Source organism: Neovison vison, chromosome 7 (assembly GCF_020171115.1).
Source record: "Neovison vison isolate M4711 chromosome 7, ASM_NN_V1, whole genome shotgun sequence".
Taxonomy (NCBI): domain Eukaryota; kingdom Metazoa; phylum Chordata; class Mammalia; order Carnivora; family Mustelidae; genus Neogale; species Neogale vison.
In genome coordinates this window covers 197,189,494-197,215,588 of record NC_058097.1, presented here as the reverse complement: position 1 = coordinate 197,215,588, position 26,095 = coordinate 197,189,494, and the positions used below count along the sequence as shown (strand labels likewise).

The window sequence follows — 26,095 nt, the reverse complement described above, 5'->3', positions numbered from 1 at the left end:
AGAACCAGAGCTGTTCTGCGTTTCACACAGTGGTGTTTGAAGAACCCAAGAGAGCAACGTGAACATGTTTTGGAAACTGTAATGCTGTCTAAACTTTAGGAAGTAGAGATTAGAAAGTTTAGCAGAGTGTTGTGGGTGGGCTCCTTGGAATTAACAGAAAGCTCCCGGCTTTTCAAAGAGCCAGATGAACCAAGACAAGTGTTACATGTACAAAAAGATGAACAAGAGACCAGGTGGTACATAATGTGTACTGGGACCTGCGAAGGCGAGATCAGCAAAAAAACAAACTTTTGGGGGGAGGGAGAACACCAGAAGCTCTCTGAGAACGCATAGCATGAGGGAAATAGGAGTGGGCTCTCAAGGCAGGTTCCGTGGTCCCGTGCTGCCTATTCTAGCAAGCCCCACTTCTACGTGAAGTCTAGAAATCTACTTATGTTCCAGATGACATTCGTGTAAACTAAAGCATGAGGACCGGTAAGTTAGAGAAGTAGACACGTTCTTCATCAAAGCGCTACCATGGTGGAACAGAAAGGGAATGACTTTTGGGGGTTCCTGTTGCTTCAAATCCCAACTCTTACTTAAGCTAAATGCCCTCAGACAGGAGGTGACTTAACATTTGAGTTGATTTTCTTCTGCCTCACAGGATCATGGATCATGGTACGGATTAAATCTACTCTGCCAGGCACTGGATGAGTTATTAGTCTCCTATACATTGCTGTCATGGTATAGAGCCACAAACCCGAATCTGTGTGTGCCGAGTGCTTCCTGAACTGGGCCAGACCTCAGCCTCTAGGGATGGCCACTACAGTCACCTGACCTGGCCACGCGTGTGATAAATAACTGAGCAGGTCTCTCCCAGCCCCTGTGACCAAGACGTACTCCTTCACTCAGGTCCTCTCCACTGTTCCAGAATGTTGATCCTTCAGGTCTAGATGGGCAGCTCAGTGACTTCCCCTTGGCATTCGAATACAAAATCCGACCACATTAACCCCGAAAGACTGGCTGTGCTCATTCCCACCCCCTGCTGCCTCACTTTCAGTTATGACATTCTGTTGTTGTGTGACTACACCTGCACGTGTGGTTCCAGCAAGCCGCAGAAGAATGAACCTCTGTGGAGCCGGCCCCAGGAAGCACAGTGCACGAAGCTCGCAGAGAACCATCAGATGAATGGGGACTTCCTGCTCTAATCCCATCCCCATTTCCAACTACTCATCCTCCTCAAGTGGTACCTGTTGAGGATTAGAATTTACTTGATCTAGACAGACTGCTAAGACAAGATTTCTAGATCCAACTGTTAGTAACTGGTTGTGGGATGCTTGGCTGTTCCCTTCTCATCTCTAAGTCTCCAAAGTGGGAGTTTAGATTCCTTTCTAAGGTTCCTTTTAATTATAAGCCACCTCTAAACTTCCAAATGAGCCTTTCATTCATGTATCTGTGTTGCCAGGAGAGCGACCTTAACCACTGAACCTTTAGAAGAAATGGGGAGGCCCTGGAGAACCAGTTCCTGTCTAGCTTGATGTCAACAACCTCTTCAAAGCACAGCTAGAGAAAGCAGCGGTGCAAGCAACAGGCTGGGGCTGGGGCGTCTGTGCCTGAAATATCAAGGAGGTTCCAAGATCTTTTGTTACTGTTTCATGGTGGATTAGGCCTGTTTACTACAGTTTTTGGATAGACTCCAAAAGCAGCCAGGAAGCAAGGACACACAAGGGGTAGGAAACAAGATAAATGATCAGTGCTTCTGGACAGTGGAGACCTTCACAGGATGAGAAGGAGCTTGATCACAGGAAATAAGCAGAATTAAAAGCCAGCATGGAAATGCTTAAAGACCAATTAACTTTGACTTTGAGCAAGAGCAGATATTCTAGGATTCATCTGACAGCAGAGGGGCCCTATGGCTTGAGGTTTCCTAAAGTGGATTCTGTCATGGCTCCTGGCGGCTTCTTGGGGGAAAAGAGGGAAAAAAAGCCACTACTGAGTTAGATGAGAAAATTTTAAAGACTTGGAAAAAGGAATGATATACGCATGTAGGGCAGTACTTCTCCAGTTTAAAAAAAAAAAGTGTATTTCCTTTTACGTTAATTTGAAATTTTAAAATAAACAACTGGAAAATGCTGCATTTTGACTATGCTTCTTCCAAGTATTCCTGCCTCACTCTGGTAAGAAGCTGACCATGACCTGTAAGAGGAGTGAGAGAAAAGATGCTGGCTTTGGGGCAGAGGTGAAGTGTATAATCAGTCTGTTACAGGACGATAGGCCTGAGGAAGATACGGAAGCTGACGGTACCTTTAGGGGTTATTTGAAGCTAGAGCTGGGGGAAGAAAATCACCATTGCCTTCGTGTCCACACAAGACCAGTAAGCACAGCCTGACAACAAACCACTGGGACAAAGCCTACCTTCCCTTGGGGCGGATGAAATTCTAGGTACAGGTGCCATAAGGAAAAGGCTGCAACTCCCATGACAGAAAATATACGTTTATTACAAAATAATGTTTGTATCATGATGAGAGTAGAAAAATAACACTATGAGCCACTAAAAAAATTCTGGAGCTCAGTCTCTGGGGAAGGACGTGAGAGGCTTGCGCGTCACCCTGGGAGCAGACCGTCCCAAGGTTCTCTGTGCTCATGGGGAGTATGTGGCTCCGGTCCTGCTGGAAGCCCAAGGAGCCCACGTGGGCCACACAAGATGCTCTGGCCATGAGGATCAAAGAGAACCAGAGCTCAGCAGGGAGCTGGCTCTGAGCCGGGCCAGGATGGGACAGCCTCGCCCCTCCCTACGCTGGAGTGTAGCACAGTTTCTTAGGCTGATGGTCCTGGTTTAGAAGATGATGCCCAGTGGCTTCATGCTCGAATGTCTGTACTGAGGAAGAGCTGCGACCCTTCCCAGTACAACTTGACCCAGTTCTCACTGGTGTGGCTAAATACCAGAAGAACCTGTGGTCTCAGCCCTTGAGGGCTGCTGGCTGAAATGTCTGCACTTCAAATCCTGTCCATACTGATGGCAGAAAGAAAGAAAAAAAGTTAAAAGACCAGTGAACAAGAGCAGCTGGCCTGAACTGTTCTATCTTCCAAGCCTCTTGGCCCCAGAGAACAAGGAGAATCTCTTCCCTGAGTAACTGTCTACCCTAAATAGGAAAAGCAATCCCCTAGGCACCCTTTCTCCCCCTGAAAGTGCTTCAGACCCCTCAGGCTTCAGAAGAACAATGAGTCCCTCCCTAGGAGGAGATGGGAACCCAACCCTCAGGTAACAGGAAATGGTCCCTCAGCAGCGGTACCTGGAGAAAGCCGTCAGGGTGAGCACCTCAAGCAGCAGCTCTGAACCACAGAAGAAGAGCAAGATGCTGTTCATGATGGCTTCCAGGCGGAGCACGTAGGTCTGCAGCAGCAGGTAATAGGAGGCCATCATGGCAGATGGGAAGGTCAAGGCCACACTAATACCAAGTGGCATCTTTCGTTGGCAGAGGTTTCCCTTTGTACCTGTCAGACACAGCCCATGGAATCACCTCCAAATGGCCTGCTTTCCCTGGGCTCAGAGGAAAGGTTGGGGGGATGGGAAGGAGAGCCTGCCAAGGCAGAGAAAAATGATCCCAAATGGGGATGGGCAGATTTATAAATGGGGTCCCACTGCACTCAAAATGCGAGGCTCCGGAGGTGCCACAGGATGGAGTCGTTCACTCCAAAGGTCCTGCTTCAAGTCTGCCTCCCACTCAAGGGACAGTGACTTCTTTGCTTGGGGGGAATATTTTTTTAACTATAATATATAATCACTGAAAACTTTTCAACTAATATAAATACAGAAAATAATTTTAGAAAATATGGAAACTGAAAGGCCCCAGGACTGCCCAGTGGAGACAACCATTATTACAGAACAATGTATACTGCTGCAGATTTTTTTATGGGTGTATATTTACATATTACTATTTATTATTATAAAAATAGGATCATACTCTCCATACTGTTTTCCATTTATTTTTTCCCATTTAATGTAAGTTAGATACCTTTCCATGTATAACTACCTAATTCTTTTTTTTAATGGCTATGAGCGATTTCATTGAGGCAATTCTATAATTCATTTAACTAATCCTGTATTGGCAGATGTTTAGGTTGCTTCCAATTTTTTTTAAGATTTTGTTTATTAGAGAGAGAGTACTATCGGGGGGAGGGGCACAGGGAGAGGGAGAAGCAGACTCCCATTGAGCAGGGAGCCCAATGTGGGGCTTGATCCCAGGACCCTGAGATCATGACTTGACCTGAAGTCAGATACTTAACCCACTGAGCCACCCAGGCGCCCCTCTAATTTTGTTTTAATTAGTTTTATTTTTTAAGTAATCTCTACCCAGCATGGGGCTTGGACTTACAACCCAGAGATCAAGAGTGGCACGCTCCACGACGGAGCCAGCCAGGGGCCTCTCTGATGTTTTGATGTTACAGAATATGTGGCTATAAGCTTTCTCCAATAGGTACCTTTACATATCTGTGGAATTACTTGGTTTTTTTCAAACAGTTTTAGATGTGTAATTGTCAGGACGAAGAATACAAATTTTAGGGGCACCTGGGTGACTCGGTCCTTTGAGCTTATGACTCTTGATTTCAGCTCAGGTCATGAGCTCAGAGTTGTGAGATCAAGCCCTGCATCAGGCTCTGTGCTCAGTGGGGAGTCCGCTTGAGATTCTCTCCCTTTGCCCCTCAGCCCCACTCATGTGTGTTCTCTCTCTCAAATAAATAAAATCTTAAAAAAAAAAAAAAATACAGGGTGCCTGGGTGGCTCAGTGGGTTGAGCCTCTGCCTTTGGCTTGGGTCATGATCTTGGGGTCCTTGGATCGAGTCTCACGTTGGGCTCTCTGCTCAGCGGGGAGCCTGCTCCCCGCCCCCAAACTCTGCCTGCCTCTCTGCCTTCTTGTGATCTCTATCTCTGTCCAATAAACAAATAAAAATCTTAAAGAAAAAAATACATATTTTACATGGCAAAACTATTAGCAAAACAATTGTTCTAATTTATATTCCCAAAGAGTGTGGGAATAGAGAGGCCTGGTCTTCATATCCATTCCAATACTGAGTATTTGGAAATCTTTTAAATATGATGGATGAAATTGTTACTTTGTTTGTTCAATTTGCTTTTTATTAATGAGTTTGGGCATTTTATCATGATTACTGATCCTCTGTAATTATTCTTGTATGAACTGCCTATTAGTGTCCCTTGCCAATTTTTAAAATTAGGTCATCTTTTCTTTAGTGATTTACGTGAGCCTTCTTTATCCTTTGTTACATGTGCTGCAAATACTGTTTCTTCTCAGCTTCTGTTTTAACACTGTTTTCTGGGATAAGATATTCTAACTAGTAAGGAATTTGCTCTGGATCTGTGAGGATAAAAAACTTGTCCTAAGGGCCCCTGGGTGGCTCAGTTGGTTAAGCATCAGCCTTTGGCTCAGGTCATGATCTCAGGGTCCTGGGATTGAGCCCTGTGTCAGGTTCCCTGCTCAGTGGAGAGCCTGCTTCTCCCTCTCCCTCTGCTGCTCTCTCGACTTCTGCTCTGTCTCCCTCTCTTGCTCTGTCAAATAAATAAAATCTTTTTTAAAAATGTCCTAAGAAATCCGTGTTCAGAGAGAAGAGGGGACCTTAATACTAATGTGACATATATGGCCTCGAACATGGAGTTACAGTCAAATCTATTCTCCCAAGCAAGCCAGGGGGAGGAACCAGGCTCTCCTAGCACTTAGGAAATTAGGAAGGAACTATCCAAAATGCTACTGCCCACCTCTGGCCCTACAGAGCAACAAACAAGTAAAGCTTGACCCAAAATATGAAGCAGCTTGAAACTTCCGAGAGGGAGTAATGGGACTTTCCACCAGATCCAATCTCTTATTGTGAGACTAGGTTATGTACTTGTTCTTGTTAATCAAGTTACAGAGAGCAGTCTGTCTGAGAAGAATGGAAATATTCTCTGGACAACACTCACCAAAAAACAGTCGAATTACTTCAACTCCAAGGTAAAGGAGAAGCATCACCACATCGAGTACTAGGTTGGCTGTTGGATATGGTAGCAGGAGAGCTGCCAACAGAAAAGCCAGGGTTTGCAAGCCTATAACAGCACCCACGAGAGCTCCCCCACACCTGGCGATAAAGAGGGCATGCATCTTATCAGCTTTCCATGAACTAGTTAGCGAGATGTGGGCAGGATCTATTAACCTGCTGTAGGATACGTTTTAACGTTAACAAGTTAAAACGTGTTAACGTTTTAATTCGCAGTGTGACTGTGTCTGTTAGAGGCCAGCTCGTTATTAGGGGATTTCACCCCAAACTCCAAGAGTCTGTGAGGCCTCCACTCTCCAAAATGATTGGATCTACATAGGTACACTGGCCCCTGACCAGTTTCTGAGAGTCACCAATGAGCTTATGGGGCTCCGCGGAGAGGTGACAAGGGAGAGTAAGGACAGAGAAGTCCACATTTCCCAAACTGAGGAAATGCTTGCTGAGGGGCTTTCTAGTGAATCATTCTTGAAGAAGCCATAGAATGAAGAAGTGAGGAGGAGCTACAGAAAAGCAGGCTCTTGATGGGAGTTGGCTCTGGGCTGAAGTGGGGAAGGGATGTTGGGGCAACGGTAGTCAAGCCCCACACCTTACCTTTGTACAGAAATATGAAGAGTTCCAGCAGAAAATAGGTAGCATAATACCACCCGTTCAGAAAGAACAGGATTTCCAGTGGGGTGGAGGACAGCCGTTTACCTGGAAAGACGAGCACAAATAAGAGGGATGGGCCGGACGGCACCTCAATCTCCGTTCTTTGAATGGCTCTGTGCCTAACTTGGAAGAAAACACGAGGTCGCAGCTAGTGGAAAAGGCCACCTGGGGTACCTCTGACTGCGGATAATGAGAGGGCGTGTGCGCGCGTCTGTGCGTGTGTCTAGGGGGCTTCCCTTACCACCCCCCCCCCATTCCCCGGAATTACAGTCAAACCCGACTCTTGTCTTCTGGGTGAAAGTCAAGGCCTCTCTAACATCTAACTCGGTCACTATTCGGCCCATTGGGGCGCAAAGGCCAGCTCTGGCCTGTTTGAGGTCACACAGCAAATTCGTAACTGAGCCGGCCTAGAAGAGGCCCAGCCCAGGATCTGGGGGCTTCTAGACCTGCACCCGGAGACCTTCAGGCATTCCGGGAGGGTGGGGCTGCGAAACCCCACTCTAGACGAGCGGGGAGCGATGTCCCTAGCCCCGAGAATGACGAGTTTAAGTCGAGCTCTAACGGGGCGAGAGGGACACTGAAGGCATCAGGACCAGAGACTCACACACCTCGGAAATCTCACCTCGCGGCGCCATCTTCAGTCCCCATGGAAACTGCGCACGCCGCTACAGCCACTCCCAGAGCAGCGAGGCGCGGCCGGAAGCGGGGGATGGAGCGACCTCGGCTTCTGGCCCCTCCGTCCGCCCGCGGCACTCTATGGTTTCCAGGGCCCGGCCACGCGTGCGCGGGGAGGAGCGCGGGCTGACAGCCTTTGGTGGGATTTCGGCTCGCTGAGCGTGGAGGAACAGTGACAGGGGCAAAGCTGTCGCCCGAGGGGCCCCGGGGCAGTGGCAGTTCTCAGACTCCCCCGACCCCAGGTAGCCATGCATTGGTCTAAATGGTCAGCTGTGTGGCACCGTGACCACAGGATTAGTAAATGGGCCCTAGCCCGAAGATTCTCTTTTCTAACAAGGGACTTCGATGAGAAGCCGCTTGCGCGACAGTGCTCTGCGAACGCGCGTGGGGGTTAGCATCGGCGTGTAGTGTGGCCGATTTGGGTGTCAGGTAGTTAGTGGCCCTCACAACGGGTCAGAAACAGAGGCCCCCTCCAAGAAGCACAGAGAAGACACAAAGATGAACCGTGATCACCACGTGACCCAGAACAGGAGGGGAGCTGGGAGGCCAAAATACTCCTCGGCGGGAACTGAAAGAAGTTGCCAAGGGATGGCCTGTGAACTGGGTTCTGAAGTCTGAATACCATTTGGAGTAATAAAAGTGTGTCGCTTCCCGCAGAGGAGTGGAAAGATAAAGGGTTTTCAGTGGACCCAGGCTGGCATGCCCGTTAACCCGCAGTCGGTCCTGGCAGGGCAGGAAACCGGTAATTTGAATAGAGTGACTAACCTTTAAGGACGGCAATGTACCCCTCACTAGTTGGAATGGAGGTGGGCGGTAATTCTTTTCTTCTGGGCATAAAGGGGAAGGAGCAGAAGCGATTCCATGCGCCTGGAGAGGGGTATGAAGACGCCCTCCCCCCAGGCCCTGACAGTCCAGAAGCCTGGTGGGTACATAACCAACCTTGTTTCCCTCCCCTCTCTGCCTTTCTATCTCTACTTGTGACTCCCATTGGCAGAACTTTCTGCAAGCTGAAGGTTTTCTTTAGCAACCATGAGCAAAGCACAGAGTAAGGTGGGGAAAGGTGGAGAGGGATCTGGTGGCACAGGGCCGTCCTTACGTCTACTGCCTGCTCCATACGAGACATTAGGCAGGTTCCGGCTTTGAGTCTCCGGTGTCCCATCTCTAAAAGGAAGGTGGACCAGCTGCTCGCTCTTGTACTTAAAGTTGGCAGGTTGGCAGGGTGTGATGGTGGCGGAACACAGCCGCACCCACCCATTTACATATTGTGTACCGCTTCTCTCAGGCGACAGTGGTTAAGCTGAGTCCTCTCCAGCAGAAACAATGTGGCCTGCAGCCTTGAAAACTTAACCACCTGGCCCTATTCACCCCTGTCATAAAGGATGGCAAGGAGTAAACGTACCCCAGGTTAAAGTAGATGCTCCTGGCACAGCAGGCAGCAAGAATGGCAGCATGGCAGCCTGGGTCCCCTGCACCCAGGTCCTTTGAATGACAATGAGCCCAGATAGTGGGGCACACGAAGTACAAAGCCCCATCCGAGGATCCCAGGGTAAGGGCTCAGCACCTTTTTAAACAAGCAGCTAGAAAGCCAGGGCCCCTGGCAGGAGGGAGCAATTACAGTGTAGTCATATATACAATAAGGGATTAATATCTAAAACATATAGAGAACTTATACACTCAATAATAAAACAAAACAACAGTCTGCTTAAGAAATGGGCAGATGCCACAAAAGACATTTTTCTGAAGAACACATCCAGATGGCCAACAGACACATGAAAAGGTGCTCGACATCACTCATCATCATGGGAATGCACATCAAAATCAGTGAGAAAAAAGAAATCACCGAGTGCCTGGGTGGCTCAGTGGTTTGAGCCTCTGCCTTCGGCTCAGGTCATGATCTCAGGGTCTTGGGATCGAGCCCCGCATCGGGCTCTCTGCTCATAGGGGAGCCTACTTCCCCCTCTCTCTCTGCCTGCCTCTCTGCCTGCTTGTGATCTCTATCATATAAATAAATAAATCTTTTTTTTTAAATTTCAAAGATTTTATTTATTTATTTGACAGAGAGATCACAAGTAGGCAGGCTGTCAGAGATGTGCATGTGGGGGGACATCCGGCGTGTTCTGTCCCAGCTGTGTGCCCAGAGTGGAGGGACCCGCAGCAATCTGTTAACTTCAGCCCAGGTTTGGTGACCGCCTTGCCACAGCCTCATCCGGGCAGCGCATTGGATCCCTCTGGAGCCTGCCCACTGGCCCCAGCTTGCTGCACCCCAAGGGGTGTTTCCCAGAACTTTCCTGATATGGACCCCAGAGACTCCAGATCTTGCCATGCAGTAGCGCCCTGACTCCTCTGCATCCCCTCCTGCCGGCCTTGGCTCACCCACACCCACACCCCGGGGCCCTCCCCGCAGAGACGCCATGGACACCGTGTTCTCTGTACAACATCGCCTCTGATCAAGACCCTCATTTCACAGCAGAGGAAGTGCGGCAATGGGCTCGTGCCCACAGAATTAACAGGATTTCCCACACATACTTCATCACCCGGAACCAGGGGGCTTGCTTGAAAAGTGGAACAGCTTACTGAAGACTGGGTTATAGCACAGGATGGGAGACAACGTCATGAAAGGATGAGGCTTGATATACAGAATGAAGGACTTCTTTGAATGAGAGTCCATTAGATGGCGCTGTCATCCCCCTGGCCAATATCTATGGGTTCTGGAACCAAGGGGGTAGGAGTAGGAATGACTTGTCCCATTAGACCTTACCCACTCAGTTTTTGCCTCTTATCCTGAAAAACTGGAGCCTACTGATTTGGAGATCTTGGTTCACAAGTGAGGAATGGTCCACAAAGGGACACAAAAATGGTACCATTGAATTGGAAGAAGGGACTGCTACCTGGCTATTTTGGGCTCCCTATGCCACTAAACCATGGGGCAAAAAAAGGAGGGAGGGGGGCCCAAGCTAGTGGCTCGAGTAATTGAATTGATGCTGATTCTCAAGGGAAAATTCCACTGTTGCTACACAGTGGAGGCGAGCAAGACTATCTCTGGAACCTAGAGGATTCTCTGGGGGCATCTCAGTACATCCATGCTTCCCCAAAAGCAGGGCAATTAAGGACTAAGATCTTTTAAAATGAGGGTTTGGGTGACTGTACCAGGTAAAGAGCCCAAAGCACCAGAATCTCTGCTGAGGACAAGGGAAATCTGGAATGGGTAGCTGAAGAAGGAAGCCATGGATATCAACTGTGACCTTGTGATCTGTTACAAAAGTGACCCGTTACAAAACGAGGACTGTAGTAATTTGCATGTGTTTCTTTGATTCTTATATATATCTTTGTATGTACTGACCATTTTCTCCTTTTTTACTTCCCTTTTTATTTTATGTACAAATTGCAGCAGGTTAACTTTATAATTTAATCTTTAGGTAATAGAATATTTTGTGGAACCATGACTACAATTGTGGAGTAATTACTATAGCCAGCTCTGGATACACCGACGGTTAGAACTGCGTCTTCTCATTTGGGAGAGGGATGAGAACATCACTTTTAAGGATAGACATATTTTATTGGTAGGACTATAACTGATAGGGAAGTTCCAATATGTCTAGAAGGACACATATGGATCCTCAGTAGCCAAGAAGATGAATTCTGGTATCTATTTTTTGCCTCTTAGTTCCAGATTCACCCTATTTAGTACCTGCTCTTTGATAATGGACGGGACTCAGCATTCCTTCCTCTCAGTGAGCCCGATTTTAGCTTTGTCAGTAGAGGGCACTGGAGGGACACTCGAGGAAGGAAAGGACTTGTCTTCTTGGCTGCAGGGAGCTCTGGTTTGCTTTTCCTTGCTCTGGTGCCCTGCCTGAGCACAGGGATGTCAGGGACCATGGTGGGCGGGGGGAGCTCAGCGCCGGCTCAGCACCAGCAGTGGGCGCTCCCTCGGCAACCTTGCAGACTGGGTCCAGCCCCAGCGACTACTTTGCGGAGGCCTCCTGGGAGGGAGGCTGCATGCTCCAGGCCTTGTGCTTGTGACAACTCCCTAACTCTCTGCCTATGCACCCTGGGCCTTTTTCACCTATGCCCCGGACCATTGTCCCAGAGCCCCCAAGGCATGGACACCGCGTACTCACAGCAGTGCCCCGACTCCCTCTGCACGTCTGCTCACCAACTTCGGCCCTTCTTCTGGGAGGGTTGATTCGCGTGGCCCTCTACGCCTTGTGTGGAGGTCATGCATTCCAGGCCCAGGCACACAGGACACGCTTAATTCCTTTGGTCACCTTCCCAACAGTCTTGGCTCCGCTGTAGCCTGGCAGATTGTTTCCTGGGAGCTTCCCAATGTGGACACTGTGGGCTCTGGGCCTGGGGCCTTCAGGTGGTGTCCTTACGCTGCCCGGGCACCTGCTCACGGCCTCGGCTCACCTGTGTCCTGGAGGGCTGCGTCTTGCCTGGCAGCCGTGAAGCAGCTCTGGCCTGAGCAAACCCGTGAACTTGTCTCCCACCTAGTGGGCTACAGTGAGGTCTGAACCCCAGTCTCAGGGTTGGGGGACCCTGCCAAGTTTGTCCTTTCTTGGGTACTCTCCCTCAGCCCTCGGGCAGCTTTTTAGGTTTCTCTTTTTTTAGAATTCTCTTTACGTCTTTATAGTTACTCTTTTGTCATAACTTTATAGTTAATTTATTAATTTATAGTAAACATGCCACGTTTAAACTACTGTATGGTTTCTGTCTCCTGATTGGACCTAGACTGAACCACCTTGTTACCTTGTTACTGATTTCTAGCTCGATCCCATTATTGAAAGAATGTACTATTTGTTCTTTTAAATTTACTGAGAATTGTTTTATGGTACATACTGGCCAATATTCTGTGTACTTGGGGGGAAAATTGCATTCTCCACTCCTATATGTTATAAAGAAATTAACAGGAAAAAAGACAAAAAGACTTTCCTTTTAACTGGGCACTATTTCTGATGTGCTCCATTCCTTTCTGGGAATCTGAGTTGCCATCTGTCCATTCCCATTTCCTTCAGGCCAAAGAATTCCTGAAGCATTTCTTGTTGTGCAGAATTGCTGGCGGCTCATTCCGTGAGTTTTCTTTTATCTGAAAATGTCTTTATTTCAACTTCATCCTTAGAAGTATATTTTTGGTGAATGCTGAATTCTGATGATTTTTTTTTTAACATCGTAGAGATGCTCTGTTCTCTCCTGACTTCCAATTTTTAGTAAGAAGCCAGCTGTCAATTGTTATTCATTTCTGAGTGGTGTGTCTTCTCTTGATGTTTTCAAGATTTGCTTTTCACCTTTAGATTTCAATGATTTGACTAGGATGCCCTAGAGGTAGCCTTTCTGTGTTTCTCAAGGTGGGTTCGTGCAGTATCTTAAATCTATAAATCTTTCATCAAATTAGGGTAATTTTTGGTCATTGCTTCCTTAAATATTTTTTCCGCCCTGTTTCTTCTCTTTGCCTTCTGGAACTCCAATTACAGATATGTCAGACTGTCTGATGTGATATAACTAGCCTGTGGAATGTTTTTAAAATCTTTTCCCTTCTGTTTTTCAGCTTGGGTGATTTCTGCTAGTCTATCTTCTAGTTCACTTAAGTTCATTGTTATCTCAGCTTTTGGTGTTAAATCCGTCCATTTAATTTAAAACTTCCCCATTACTGTCATTTTTATTTCCAGAATTTCTATTTTTCAAAAAGTATTTGTTTCTGTGCTGAGGTCACCTGTCATTTTGCTGGGAATGTCTTTTCATTGCTGCCTTAATATCCTTGTCTGTTAATTCCAATATCCGGCTCATCTCGATGTCCATGTCAGTTTTTAAGATTTTATTGGAGAAGAAGGGGCAGGCAGAGGGAAAGGGAGAAGCAATCTTCCTGTTGAGCAGGGAGCCTGACCAGGAGGTGGGGAGGCTCGATCCGTGGACCCTGAGATCATGACCTGGGTCCCAGGCAGACCAGACACTCCACCGACTGGGCTGTCCAGGTGCCCTTCATGTCAGTTTTGAATGTTAAAGTGTGGAGACTCTGGTTTCTGTTCCTTGTCTGCAAAGACTAATGTTCCTTTGGTTGCCTCTAGTGATTGGCCCGGCCGGATACACACCGGAGGCCACGCTTACTGGGTGGTGGCTCCAATCTCAGCCTAGATCTTCTGTCTTTAGCTGAGTTGCGGTGAGTCCGCATCGCACAGGCGTGGTGCAGGGCTTGGGCAGAGACGTGGGCAGACAGAATCCGGGGATTCCCGCCTCTCCCGCTACTTCCCTTCTGAGATTCTCATCTTTCTCTCCCATGCCTTCAGTTGCCCTGGCTCGGTACTCTGGTCCTAGGATTTTTTTTTTTTTACCAGCATCCTGTACATGCCACTTTGCCTACTGCCAAGTTAGGAGTGGCAGAAATAGGGAAGTTTCTCTGCGTGAATCTCCTCTTGAGAATGTGGACTGCCCATCAGACTCTCCCTTCATTCTGTTATCTTCAAGCAGCTGTTTTTTCCACATCATGTCCAGACTTAAAGTTATCTGTGGAGGCGTCCTTCCCATAAGTTCCTAGGTATAGTTTAAGTATTTTATCTATTTCCTCCATGTTTTCCTCTATTTCATGAGTGTATCATAGTTTAAACCCCTTGTTTACTTTCTCCAATATCTGGATCCCCTGTTTCTATTTCTTTACTTTTAATCTGGTTTTAAATAATAGGACTTATCTCTTGACTTGCCAGTACTTACTACTAGATCCAGAGATTGTGTATAAAAAACATAGCGTTTCTAGATTTTTTTTTCCCACTCTTTTCTCTGAAAGGGAGATAGAAGCGGACTGATTACCTCAACTTACTCGAACTCTATAGCTGAACTCTATAGCTGCCCCGCCACTTCTACCGGTTTCATCTTGTTCCTAGTGAGGAGCCCTGAGCTTTTTATCTGTTCAGCAGTTCCCTCCCGCCCGCAGGTTCTGAATTCTAATTATCAGCACTGTAAATCTGCCAAAAATTCTGTTCTGCTCTTCTGAGCTTTGCAGCTTAGCTTTTGATAACCTCTGGCCCTAAGATTTGGTAAATATCTGGAGGAGGTAATTGTCCTCAGTTTTGTTTCTCCAATGTTGTAAGACAACCTGGCTCAGCAGGCTTCTGTTTCCTGGCTGTAACCCTCCATCTGAGCAAAGCCTGGATTCTTGGCTTCTTGCTCAAACCCAGAATCAGCAAATGCCCCAGGGAAAAATCTGCTGCAAACGGTCAGCTCCCTACTTTAGAATTTAGTATGAATCTCCCTACTTTAGAATTTTAGGTCCCTCCACCCTCCTTCCTTCAGTAATCCTCTGAGGCCCTTTAAAAAGATGATTTTTATATTTTACCTGGTTTTCTAGTTACTAACTGGAGCACTGGTCAGCCACAAGCAACTCTGTCCTACTAGTCTCTAAGCATTTGTAAAATGCTTTTCTTTCCTCTGATGGCTGACTGTCCCCAGGGAGTTAATTTAACATTCCATCTTAAATACACATTCCTACTGCTAAGTGGGGGGTGGGGAGTCAAACGGTTTTATGGCATTTTCCCCATAATCATAGCTGCATATAAAATATATACACATATTGTCAAAGATTTGAAATAAGGGGCGCCTGGGTGGCTCAGTGGGTAAAAGCCTCTGCCTTCAGCTCAGGTCATGATCCCCGGATCCCAGGAGCCCCGCATCCGGCTTTCTGCTCATCAGAGAGCCTGCTTCCTCCTCTCTCTGCCTGCTTGTGATCTCTGTCTGTCAAATAAATAAATAAAATCTTAAAAAAAAAAAAAGATTTGAAATAAGTGAAATAAATGACTGGGACAGGACTGTGGCAAACTGCATTTGTCTGTTTTGGGTAAAAATATTTCTGAAATGTTATATTATCTGTAAGAAGTATACAGGTAAATGTAGATTGTCAGGGAGGGGATGGAGAGGGAACTCAGTGGCTGAGATACAGCAGTGGGAAGATTAATCGCATAAACCTTTGTAAAGCTTAAATTTTGTATCACATGAATATATTAACTATTAAGGAAATACACACACACACACACACACACCCCAGAATTCACAGGGCCCCAAAGTGCCACAAATATTTTGAAGAAACAGGCATTTGGTTGTTCTCACTAGCTGCAAAGACTACAGAGAACAATCTAGGCCAGATTCATTCTGGGGCACAGAAAATTTCATCTCCCGAAACTGTTGTGAGCAAAGGGGAATATAACATTCCTATATAAGCTTTTGTGAGAAGTTCAAAGTTGGGCTATTTTTTCATGGATGTGGGTGTAGTAAGCATAGATGATGGTTGCTTTGTTAGGTTTTTTTAAGATCACTTGTTCCAATTATAGGATATGGGGCCTTACATGGTTTATTTAACCCTGTACCTTTTCTTCTTAAGTAACTGTTTAAATCTTGAAAGTACAGCTGATTACCTATACAGTCTCTCTTTCCCCAGAACTTTATTCCAGTCCTTTAAACCAGGGCTCAGTATACTGTGGCCTGTATGGGGCAAATCTAGCCTATTTTCACACAGCCCTTGAGCTAAGAATGGCTTTACATTTTTACATGGCTAAGAAGAGTTTAAAGAAAAATATTGTGTGACACATGAATAGGATATGAAATTCAAATTTGTGTCCTTAAATAGTTTCATTAGAACACAGCTACATTCATTCATTGATGTATCATTCCAGCTGCTTTCACATTCTGGCGCAGAAGCAGAGCACAGGCAGGCCCCAGACGGGCAAGTCTGGTTCCAGACCATCACAGCAAAGAAGTAACGCAATAAAGAGAGTCAAATCAACTTTTTCATTTCCTAGTGTACATAAAAGTTGTGTTTACACCATCCTATAGTCCACTAAAGGTTCACTAGCTTTAGGTTCTAAAAAAACTCTACATATATACCTCATTAAAAATTATTGCTGGGGTGCCGGGGTGGCTCAGTTGGTTGAGCATCTGACTCCTGGTTTTGGCTCAGGTCCTGATCTCAGGGTGGTGGGATCCAGTCCTGCGCTGCATCGGGCTCCACACGCTCCACAGGGAGTCAGCCCGAGATTCTCTCTCTCCCTCTCCCTCTGCCCCTCTCCACTGCTCTCTCGCTAAAAAAAATAAATCCTTAAAAAAATTAAACTAAATCGGGGCGCCTGGGTGGCTCAGTGGGTTAAGCCTCTGCCTTCGGCTCAGATCATGATCCCATCAGCCCCGCATCGGGCTCTCTGCTCAGCGGGGAGCCTCTTCCTCCTCTCTCTCTACCTGCCTCTCTGCCTACTTGTGATCTCTGTCTGTCAAATAAATAAATAAAATCTTTTAAAAAAAATTAAACTAAATTAAAAATAATAAAAAATAATGGACATTGGGGGAGGGTAGGGGAGGGTATATGCTATGGTGAGCGCTGTGAATTCTGTAAGACTGATGATTCACAGACCTGTACCCCTGAAGCAAATAATACATTATATGTTAATTTTTAAAAAACAATAAAAAATAATTGCTAGGGCAGCCTTGGTAGCTCAGTTGTTAAGCGTCTGCCTCTGACTCAGGTCATGATCTTGGGGTCTTAGGATCGAACTCCGCATTGGGCTCTCTGCTCAGCGGGAAACCTGCCTTACCCTCTCCTACTCCCCCTGCTTGTGTTCCCTCTCTTGCTGTCTCTTTCTCTGTCAAATAAATAAAGTCTTTTAAAAAAAAAAAACTGCTAAAAAATGCTAACCATATCTGAGCTTTCAGTGAGCTGTAATCATTTTTTTAAGAGATTTATTTATGGGCGCCTGGGTGGCTCAGTGGGTTAAGCCGCTGCCTTCAGCTCGGGTCGTGATCTCAGGGTCCTGGGATCGAGTCCCGCGTTGGGCTCTCTGCTCGGCAGGGAGCCTGCTTCCTCCTCTCTCTCTCTGCCTGCCTCTCTGCCTACTTGTGATCTCTGTCTGTCAAATAAATAAATAAAATCTTTAAAAAAAAAAAAAAAGAGATTTATTTATGTGACAGAGAGAGTGAGCGAGCACTAGTGGGAGGGGGCAGTCGGCAGAGGGAGAAGCCGACTCCCCGCTGAGCAGGGAGCCTGATTCAGGACTTGATTCCAGGACTCTGGGATCATGACCTGAGCCAAAGGCAGATGATTAACCGAGCCCCCCAGGAGTCCCGAGTTGTAAACTTTTAGCTGGCGAGGGTCCTGCCTCAGTGTCGCTGCAGCTGCTTCCCGTGAACTTGTATGTTACGGCAACTGCTGCTTTCCTTAAACCTCACGACCCAGCCTCCGCTAGTTTTGCACTTTTCTTGGGCACCCGCCCACCTCTCTCAGCCTTCCTAAAACTGGAGTTTGGGCCTGGCTGTGGGTTGCTAGGAATGGTGACACTGGTTTGAACTTCTACCCAAACCACTCAAACTTTCTCCGTATTAGCAACAAGGCTGCTTTGCTTTGTTGGTGTGAACGCTAGAGCAGCGCTTCTAATTTCCTTCGAGAAATTTCCTTTGCATTCACAGCTTGGCTGTTTGGCCCAGGAGGTCTACCTTTCGGCCCATCTTGGCTTTTGACTTGTCTTCCTCAGTAGGCGAAGTCATTCTAGCTTTTGATTTTAAGTGAGAGACACGCAACTCTTTCTTTCACTTGAACATTCAGAGACCATTGTAGGGTTATTCACTGGCCTAAGTTCAATACTGTTGTGTCTCAGGGAGCAGGGAAGCCAGAGGAGAGGGGGAGAGACAGGGGACAGCCAGTCGGTGGAGCAGTCAGAACATGCTGAACATCTGTGGCCTAAATCTGCTCTCTAATATGGGCGTGTTCATTGTGTCCCCCATAGTTACAACAGCAACATCAAAGAACACTGATCACGGAGCACCATTTTAACAACTATAATCACAATGAAAAGTTTGAAATGGCGCAAAAATTACCCAAACGTGACAGAGACATGAAATGAGCAAATGCTGTTGAAAAAGAATGGCACCGACGGATTCACTTAACAGGAGGGTGCCACAAACCTATTTCTAAGAAACACAGTTTCTGTGAAGTGCAAAGCAAGGTGTGCAACAAAGACCATATGGCCCTCAAAATCTAAAATACTTAATATCTGAAACTTCACAGAAGAAGTTTGTCAACCCCTGTGCTACAATGCTTCTGAATGAAGAGTTTCACAGCAACTTTCTGATGAGGTTAGACTGAATGGAATGAATGGCCCTCCCTGTGTCTGTGCCTTTTACCAGGACACTTTGTCGTGCGCTCCCAGCCCGGCTCTGGGCTCGGTCACATGACTCCCTTTGACCAGTGGGAGTCCAAGAGATACAGCACAAGCTGGGGGCTGGAAGTGAGATTGCACAATGGGGCTCATGTTTTTGTTCCTCTGCCGCGGTCATGTGAGTAGACCCAGGCTAGTCCTCCGAGGATGACTCACGAGAACCAGAGCAGCCCAGTCATTCCAGCTGAGACCAGCCTAGGTTAGCCAAAAGCCCCAGATCCCAAGATCATCACAGCTGACCTGGCTGACCCACAGATGACCACAGACACATGAGCAAGCCCAGCAGAAATCACCTGAACCGGCCCAATCAGCTGAATCCCAAGGCTCAAAAGCCATGTAACTAACTATTCATTGGTACCTGCCACTGAAGTCTGGGGATGGTCTGTTTCATGTGATTCTGGCAAGAGAAAGCTGATACCACGGGCATGTGAAACTTTTAAAAGATCTTATTGGGGCGCCTGGGTGGCTCAGTGGGTTAAAGCCTCTAGTTTCGGCTTGGGTCGTGATCCCAGGGTCCTGGGATCGAGCCCCATATTGGGCTCTCTGCTCATCGGGGAGCCTGTTTCCTCCTCTTCCCTCTCTGCCTACTTGTGATCTCTGTCTGTCAAATAAATAAAATCTTAAAAAAAAGATTAAAAAAAAAAGATTTTATTTATTGATTTGAGAGACAGCAAGAGAAGAGAGAGAATGGGGGATCTGCAGAGGGAGAGGGAGAAGCAGACTCCCCACTGAGCAGGGAGCCTAACGCAGGGCTCACTCCCGGGACTTTGGGATCATGACCTGAGCCAAAGGCTGAATGGGCCACCTAGGCGCCCCACCACATAAATTTTCAAAAATTTATTTTGCTGGGGTGCCTGAGTGGCTCAGTTTTTAAGTGTCTGCCTTTAGCTCTGGTCGTGGTCCCAGGGTCCTGGGATCAAGCTCTGCTTCAGGCTTTCTGCTTGGCGGGAGGCCTGCTTGTCCCTCTCGCGCTCCCCCTGCTGTGTTCCTTCTCTTGCTCTCTGTCAAATAAATAAAATCTTAAAAAAAAAAAAAAATCTATTGTGCCAAAACAGGCTAAGGAACATTTTTATTCTTCTGAGGGCAGTTTAGGACTCTGAAGATGGGGAGAACCTGAATAAAGCACAGAAGTCCAGGGGGTGTCTGGGTGCCTCAATTGGTTAAGCATCAGACTCTTGGTTTTGGCTCAGGTTATGAACTCAGGGTCAGGAGACTGAGCCCCACATTGGGCTCTCTGCTCAGCACAGTTTGTCCTCCCTCTACTCCTCTCTCCCCACACCCAGGCACATGTGCACATGTGCACACGCGTTCTCTCTCTTGCTAAATTAATTAATTAATTAAATCTTTAAAACAAACAAAAGAAGCCTAGAACTCCAAGGGTTGGGGTGGGGCATCAGACTACATCTTGAATTTCTATAAAAATAGCTTGTACTCATAATGGCATTCAATAAATATCTTTATTTGTTCTGTGGCTCAAGCTGCCCACTGGGTCAAGTAAATGCTAAGGCCAGGACCTGACATGCCTCTTATCTGCAAAGAGATCTAGCTACACAAACAGACTCCACCATTTATGGAAAAAGAATTCAATTTATTTCCTATTTATAAAATGTAAAAAAATGCCTTGTTTATAAAATCTAAATGTCTACAGTGTGATCAGTCAGGAGTGCAGAAATGTCACTCTTTGCATCCATTAATTACGTTTGGTGCAAAGAAAGCAGGTGCCAGGAGCCCCTCCTGCACTAGGCTAAGTGACAGCTTCCCAAGGATCAAGTCTCACAGCCTTATGTGAGAAGAGGGGTAGAGAGTAGGAAAGGAAAAGGGGCAGAACTGAGGTAGAAGGCCAGGGAGGGTTTTGTACTGAAGCCTGTACTGGGAAACACTTTAATTTGCAAGAGGGAAGATCTTCCTTCTTGACTGTTGAACGTTAAATGGCCCGCAGTAGGAAAGTCAAGGTGCTTCCTGTGCAGAGCCAACCCCCACCTCACAGAGGCACAAATGTAGCCTCTGTCAGGAGGGAAAGGCATCCGTCAGTGTGACAAGCAGCGGTCACCTTTGGACTTGCGTGAACATCTTGCGCAGCCATAAAGAGTCCTGGTAGAAGCGAGGATCACCCAGTCTCACAGCTGTGCGTTTGTAGAAGTAACAGTATAACACTGCCGCTGTGGACAAGAAATAGGAAAGAAGCTTCAGGGATGCTCCCAAATATTCTTTTCAGGCTAAGAACACAACCTAATAAGACAGAGGGGCCCAGCCTCATGATGTCCCGGTGACTCCCAGCAAGGGCAGCGGGCCATCATCTCTCTTTCTTGTCATGGCTGTTCCACTCATCCCAGGCGGGCAGTGACGTGGACTGGGAGAGCCAGGGTCACGGCCCTTAGTTGCCTGAGCCATAGGTGGGACCGAAGCGAGGCCTGCGTTGGCTCTGGTCCTTACCTAGTCTCTGGAATACAAATAGCGTTTGAAGTCCGTCTGTCCAGACAAAACGGTTGGAGTTTTTCCAGCGTAAGTTCTGAAGGAGACATGAGTAGACAAGGAAACGTTAGTGACCAGACGAGGCCCTAGCATCTCCAACTTGGGTTAGCTGCAGAACTGCGGCCTGTTTTTAAATCAGGCTAATCTCACCCTCCTTCTTTCTTCCCACAACCCCAAGGAGTGTTTCTCAAAGAAGCTTCAAATTCCCTTTTCCAGCACAAAGAAAATATCCTTTTAATCCTGAAGGATAGCCTTTTCCAAAGTGAAGTGATACACATTATCTCAGGAGTTCAGTGCGGTCACTGTCTTCCTTTGAAGATCTCCCGCTCAGTTCCTGTCAGATAAAGGCTTACTGCACTCAGGGTTTAATCAGATTAACAGCTTTAGAGTACAAAGTACAAAGCCAGGACCTATTTTGGCCCCAAGAACCAGAGCAGAGACAATCCTCTTCAGGAAGCACCGAGAGACTGGCACGGCTATTTCCTTCCTGTGAGCTCTACTTCTCTCTGTAGAATAACAAGGACAACTTAATAGAAGGTTCAGTCTTAGAAGACGGCGCTAGTAGAGAAGTGACTAGAGAACCCTGAGGCTTTAATGTGTCCCATCAAGATGAGTACTTGAGAAACAGGTGATACCCAAAGAGATGGAATGATTCTCGAAGCAGGAGAAATCTGGAACCACAAAAACTGGGATCTGCTGTGAGGCCGTGTTGGCACCTCGGAGATGAGTCCTCGTGTGATGGGGACAGAGCAGAGGGCATGAAGCACTAGAGGGCAAGAGGCACTCTTGGCCTGGCTGTTTCCCACGGGACACCGATATCTAAGAATACCTTGTCCCAACACCCACCTGCCCAACAGCTACTGATGAAACATAGTCACTTTCCTGTGCTACCAGGACTGCTTTGGGGGAAAGGTGAACAGAATATTCCAGAAGTGTCCCCTGACTCCTGGATAAGGCAGCTCTTTAACACAAATGGTTGGGCAGAAGTGCCTCATGCAACTTGCAGATGCCCAAGCCCAGGCAGCACCACATTCATTCATCAGAAACACATGTTTCCTGTCAAGGATTCTGTGAGGTATGAAAAAAATGATGCTGGATTCCTAGAGAAAAGACACTACTAGCCCCTTAAGGATTCAGGAACTCAGAGCTCCGCTCTTACCATGACCCAGACATGAAGGGAGATGCTGAGGGCGAAGTAAACAGCTGTGAGGATGATGGTCCCTTTGAACTTGTGGAACAGGAGGTTGACCAAGCCAGCCTGGAAGACGAAGGTGTTGAAGAACATGAGGAAAATGATGATGATGTTGAAGAGGACTGCGATATCCTGGATGCTGCAGACGTCAAACACAACACAGTCAAATGGAGGTCTGTGCGGTCACCCAAGGGCTGGCCCTAAGTCCTAAGGGACACCATGAAATCTGGCCTTCCCTCTGCTCTAGGCCTCTGAAACCACACACCCTGCCCCACAAGGTGGCACGGACCTTGGGTCCCAAATGACATGAAGCTTGAACCACCTGCTGGCCCCATCAGTGTGCTGCAGCCCATAGATAAGGTTTTCCTGCTCTGATGCTCTTAACCTTCTAGACACTTGGGAGGAGAAGCTGCTTTCCTCCCCGTGTCCAAAAAAAGCCAGCCCTGCCTGTCACATAACCTGGGCCTACCAGACATTTCCATCTAGAGAGACAGCAACGCCTTTCCCTTGATTTCTGCACGGCCGATGTCTTAGTGCATTCAAGTCTCAGTTCCAATGTCTCCTCTTCCAAAACCCTCCTATAACCCCACTGCCTCAGTGGGGTTATAACCATTGATAACATCAATGACCAAAACCACACCCTGTACAACATTTGTTACTATTCAAAATTATCTTTTAAAAAAGGGGGGGGCGCCTGGGTGGCTCAGTGGGTTAAAGCCTCTGCCTTCGGCTCGGGTCGTAGTCCCAGGGTCCTGGGATGGAGCCCTGCACCGGGCTCTTTGCTTTGCAGGGAGCCTGCTCCCCCCCCACCCCCCGTGCGCCTGCCTCTCTGCCTGCTTGTGATCTCTTCTGTCTCCCAGGACCCCGAGATCATGACCTGAGCTGAAGGCAGCGGCTTAACCCACTGAGCCACCCAGGCGCCCAATAAAATCTTTTTAAAAAAATGTATTCATTGTCTCTTTCTACTTGAGTGGAAATCCTGTGAGAGCAAGAAATTGTCAGCTTCCTACTGCACCTAGAACACCGGCTGGCAGGCCAATGAACACTTGCTGAGTGAGGGAGACAGTGCCGAAGACTGGTTTTCTGTGGTGACTTGCCTCGTGGAGTCTATAAATCATTGTGGAAGAAAAATGCCCACAGCCTCCATCCCATATATATAAAGGATATGACTGCCCTTTTAGCCTGCTGTTCTCTAATCCTCTTTCATGGCACTGTAAGACAATACTTCTACTCACAGATGGAGAAAATGACCCTCTGACGGCTCCCTGGATCCCAGACCCTTGTTAGCAGCATATAAATACAGGACCTGTGACATGTCTGTGGAGTACCCAAGATATGCAAAATTTTATTTTCCCTGAGATTTCTTTTTAAAATGCGGAATCACAATTGTCAGGGCCTTCAAACGGCTCGGGGCTCGGCTGTCCGGTCCCACCCACTGAACTCACATGAAGAGCACCAGCTGGATGACGGGAGCCATCCGGAGCAGCTCCGAGAAGGAATTGACAAAGAGGTCATAGGACAGCAGGAGGAACTGCAGGGAGAGCACCAGGCTATAGTTACTGGTCTGCAGCATCTTCCTTCTGCTTTACTGGGCCCCCAGGGGCACATTCCACAGTTCCCCAGAAGACAGCTCCAGGCTTTCTCCCCAGCACTGAGGAAGAAGCACTAGTTCCTCAAATGGGAGTTGTTTTCCTTGCTCTAAGACAAGGGCCTGTTGAGGCAAAAAGAAAAAAAAAAAAGAGAGAGAGAGAGGAGAGACAGGTGGTTAGAAATTCATTAATACAGTAAATATTTACTGAGGACCTACTACATGCCAGGTGCCATTCCAGGTGCTTGGGATAACATCAATGACCAAAACCACTACCACCTCCCAAAAAACCCAACTAGTCACTCCTAGGGGCCTTTACTCTCAAACTTTCTCCATGCCTGGAAACTTCTAACTGCAGAGCTCTTTCTTTTTTAAGTTTTATTTATTCATTTTAATTAATCTCACCCAGCGTGGGGCTCAAACTCATGACCTTGAGGCCAAGAGTCACGTGCTTCTCCCAACTGAGCCAGCCATGCACCCCAACACAGAGCTCTTTCTAACCACTTCTGAGTTCAAAGGAATCTAGGAGCACTACAAAGAGTGACTGTCTGGTCGGGCAATTAATACTAATTCTAATACTAATTGCAGCAAACCTTTATATATCACTCAAAATATGCCAGGGACTATTCCTTCTTTTTAAGTTATTTTTATTAACATATAATGTATTATTTGCCCCAGGGGTACAGGTCTGTACACATTTCATAGCATTCACCATGGCACATATCCTCCCCGATGTCCATAACCCAGCCACCCTATTCGTATCCCCCCCCTTTTTTTTAAGTAATCTCTACAACCAACCTGGGGCTCAGACACATGACCCTGATCCCCGATATCAAGTCACATGCTCCACCAACTAAGCCAGTCAGGTACCCTGGCCAGGGACTATTCTAAACACTAAAATTCTTGAACTCTCACAATAACCCCATGAAGTAGAAGACACACAATTATTACTCTATGCATTACACAGGTAAGGCAACGGAGGCCCAGAGAAGCAAAATAATTTGCTCCGGATCACACTGCTTGCTGGTAGCAGTGGCAGAGCTGGCATTGGGATTCAGGTAGCCTGGATCCAGTGTCTGTGCTTTTAACCACTGCCCAAAGCAGCCTCTCCTGTAACAGACAGGCTGACATGTAACTAGGCGGGAAAGATGTTGGCGCAGAACGGGAAACGGTGCAGGCAGTGCAGAGGAAATAGTGCTCTCCTGCAAAAGTCTATGTTTAAGGTGGTGGCAACACAGTGGCACCAGGTAAGGGGGGGCTGGGCCTTTACTTTCATAAATCCCAAGGCCCAGAAGTTGCTCTGCAGGTGTCCCATGACCCCTTCAGCTGGGTCAAATCGATAAACAAATTTCAAAATGCTCTGAAGCCCAACACGATGAGATTAAATGAACGTCTGCAAAATGTTCTACAAGTTACAAACTCTTTTTTTAATATGCACCAGATTCCTTAACCCTGCATCCGTGTTGAGAAGCAGCCATTAGTAGGAATATAACGGCCGCAGACACAGGGGCTCTGAGAGGTTAAGGAACCGCAGCCCCCTCACCTGGTGGAAAGTCCCACCTTCGTGGCCGCGTGATGGCACTTCCTCTGAGCGGAGATTCCGCATTCGTAAACAACACTGACAGCTATCACCTACGACCAGCACCATGACACTCCCGGCGACCTGGACAAGTGCCTTTAATCCTCGCCACTGCTCCGCCCCCGTTTCACAGGCAAGAGCACAGGGTCAGCGTTCAAGTGCCTCCAGGTCGCGGGGGAGCAGAGCCAGGCTTCCCAGCGCGGGGGGGACACCAAAGCCCGCGCTCTAAACCACTTCACGGGCCCCCACGGCGGGCTGTCGCGAGGTTCGGTGACAGGGACCCGCCGCCGCCAACTCCGCGGAAAGGAAGCCCCGCCCCTCCGCTTTAGGGCAGCAGGGATTCGCGAGGTAACGAAGCCGTCTTCGGTCGGTCCGCCGCTCCCCGCCGCGTGCCCTTTGTCCCCAGAGCAGTTTTCCTCCCAATCCTTCCCAAGCCACCTCAAAACGCGGCTGCCTGGGCAAACAAACCAACAAAACACCCAAAACACTGACAACAAAAATTCCGACTCTGGTCATCTCACCCAAGCACTCTCGCCTCCGAGACCCAACGTCGGTTGTCATGGGGACGCCGTCCGGGCTTCCGGACACCGGTTTAGCTCCCGGAAGTAGATGGCGGACGCGGGCTCCGTTTGTCCCGGGTTAGCCGCCGGTCCTCGGTTTCCCCTCCAAGCTCTGCGGCCGCCCCGGCCGCTATGTTTGGCCTCCGCCGTCCTGGGCCCGCGCCTCTCCTGCCC

At 47.7% G+C, this 26,095-nt stretch overlaps 2 protein-coding genes across 5 annotated transcripts; both read right to left on the bottom strand.

Annotated features, from left to right (window-relative positions):
• Positions 1 to 2,018: 2,018 nt before the first annotated feature.
• TMEM216 (transmembrane protein 216) lies at positions 2,019 to 7,336 on the bottom strand. 2 transcript variants are annotated; one of them, XM_044259418.1, is made up of 5 exons: positions 7,298 to 7,336; positions 6,619 to 6,720; positions 5,954 to 6,046; positions 3,273 to 3,474; positions 2,019 to 2,175 (listed from the first exon to the last, which is right to left on the bottom strand). In XM_044259418.1, the coding sequence occupies exons 1-5, from the start codon at positions 7,308 to 7,310 to the stop codon at positions 2,076 to 2,078; spliced, it is 510 nt and encodes a 169-aa protein (XP_044115353.1). In that variant the 5' UTR covers positions 7,311 to 7,336; the 3' UTR covers positions 2,019 to 2,075. The 2 variants fall into 2 exon arrangements, with proteins under 2 accessions (XP_044115353.1, XP_044115352.1); XM_044259417.1 differs by lacking the exon at positions 2,019 to 2,175 and adding an exon at positions 2,452 to 2,992 and having other exon boundaries at positions 7,284 to 7,332.
• Positions 7,337 to 20,097: 12,761 nt separating this feature from the next.
• Positions 20,098 to 26,016, bottom strand: TMEM138 (transmembrane protein 138). Of its 3 annotated transcripts, none has more exons than XM_044259413.1 (5): positions 25,883 to 26,016; positions 23,640 to 23,905; positions 22,162 to 22,333; positions 20,964 to 21,039; positions 20,098 to 20,689 (listed from the first exon to the last, which is right to left on the bottom strand). In XM_044259413.1, the coding sequence occupies exons 2-5, from the start codon at positions 23,765 to 23,767 to the stop codon at positions 20,577 to 20,579; spliced, it is 489 nt and encodes a 162-aa protein (XP_044115348.1). In that variant the 5' UTR covers positions 23,768 to 23,905; positions 25,883 to 26,016; the 3' UTR covers positions 20,098 to 20,576. The 3 variants fall into 3 exon arrangements, with proteins under 3 accessions (XP_044115348.1, XP_044115349.1, XP_044115350.1); XM_044259414.1 differs by lacking the exon at positions 25,883 to 26,016 and adding an exon at positions 25,326 to 25,871; XM_044259415.1 differs by lacking the exon at positions 25,883 to 26,016 and adding an exon at positions 25,343 to 25,871.
• Positions 26,017 to 26,095: the final 79 nt, after the last annotated feature.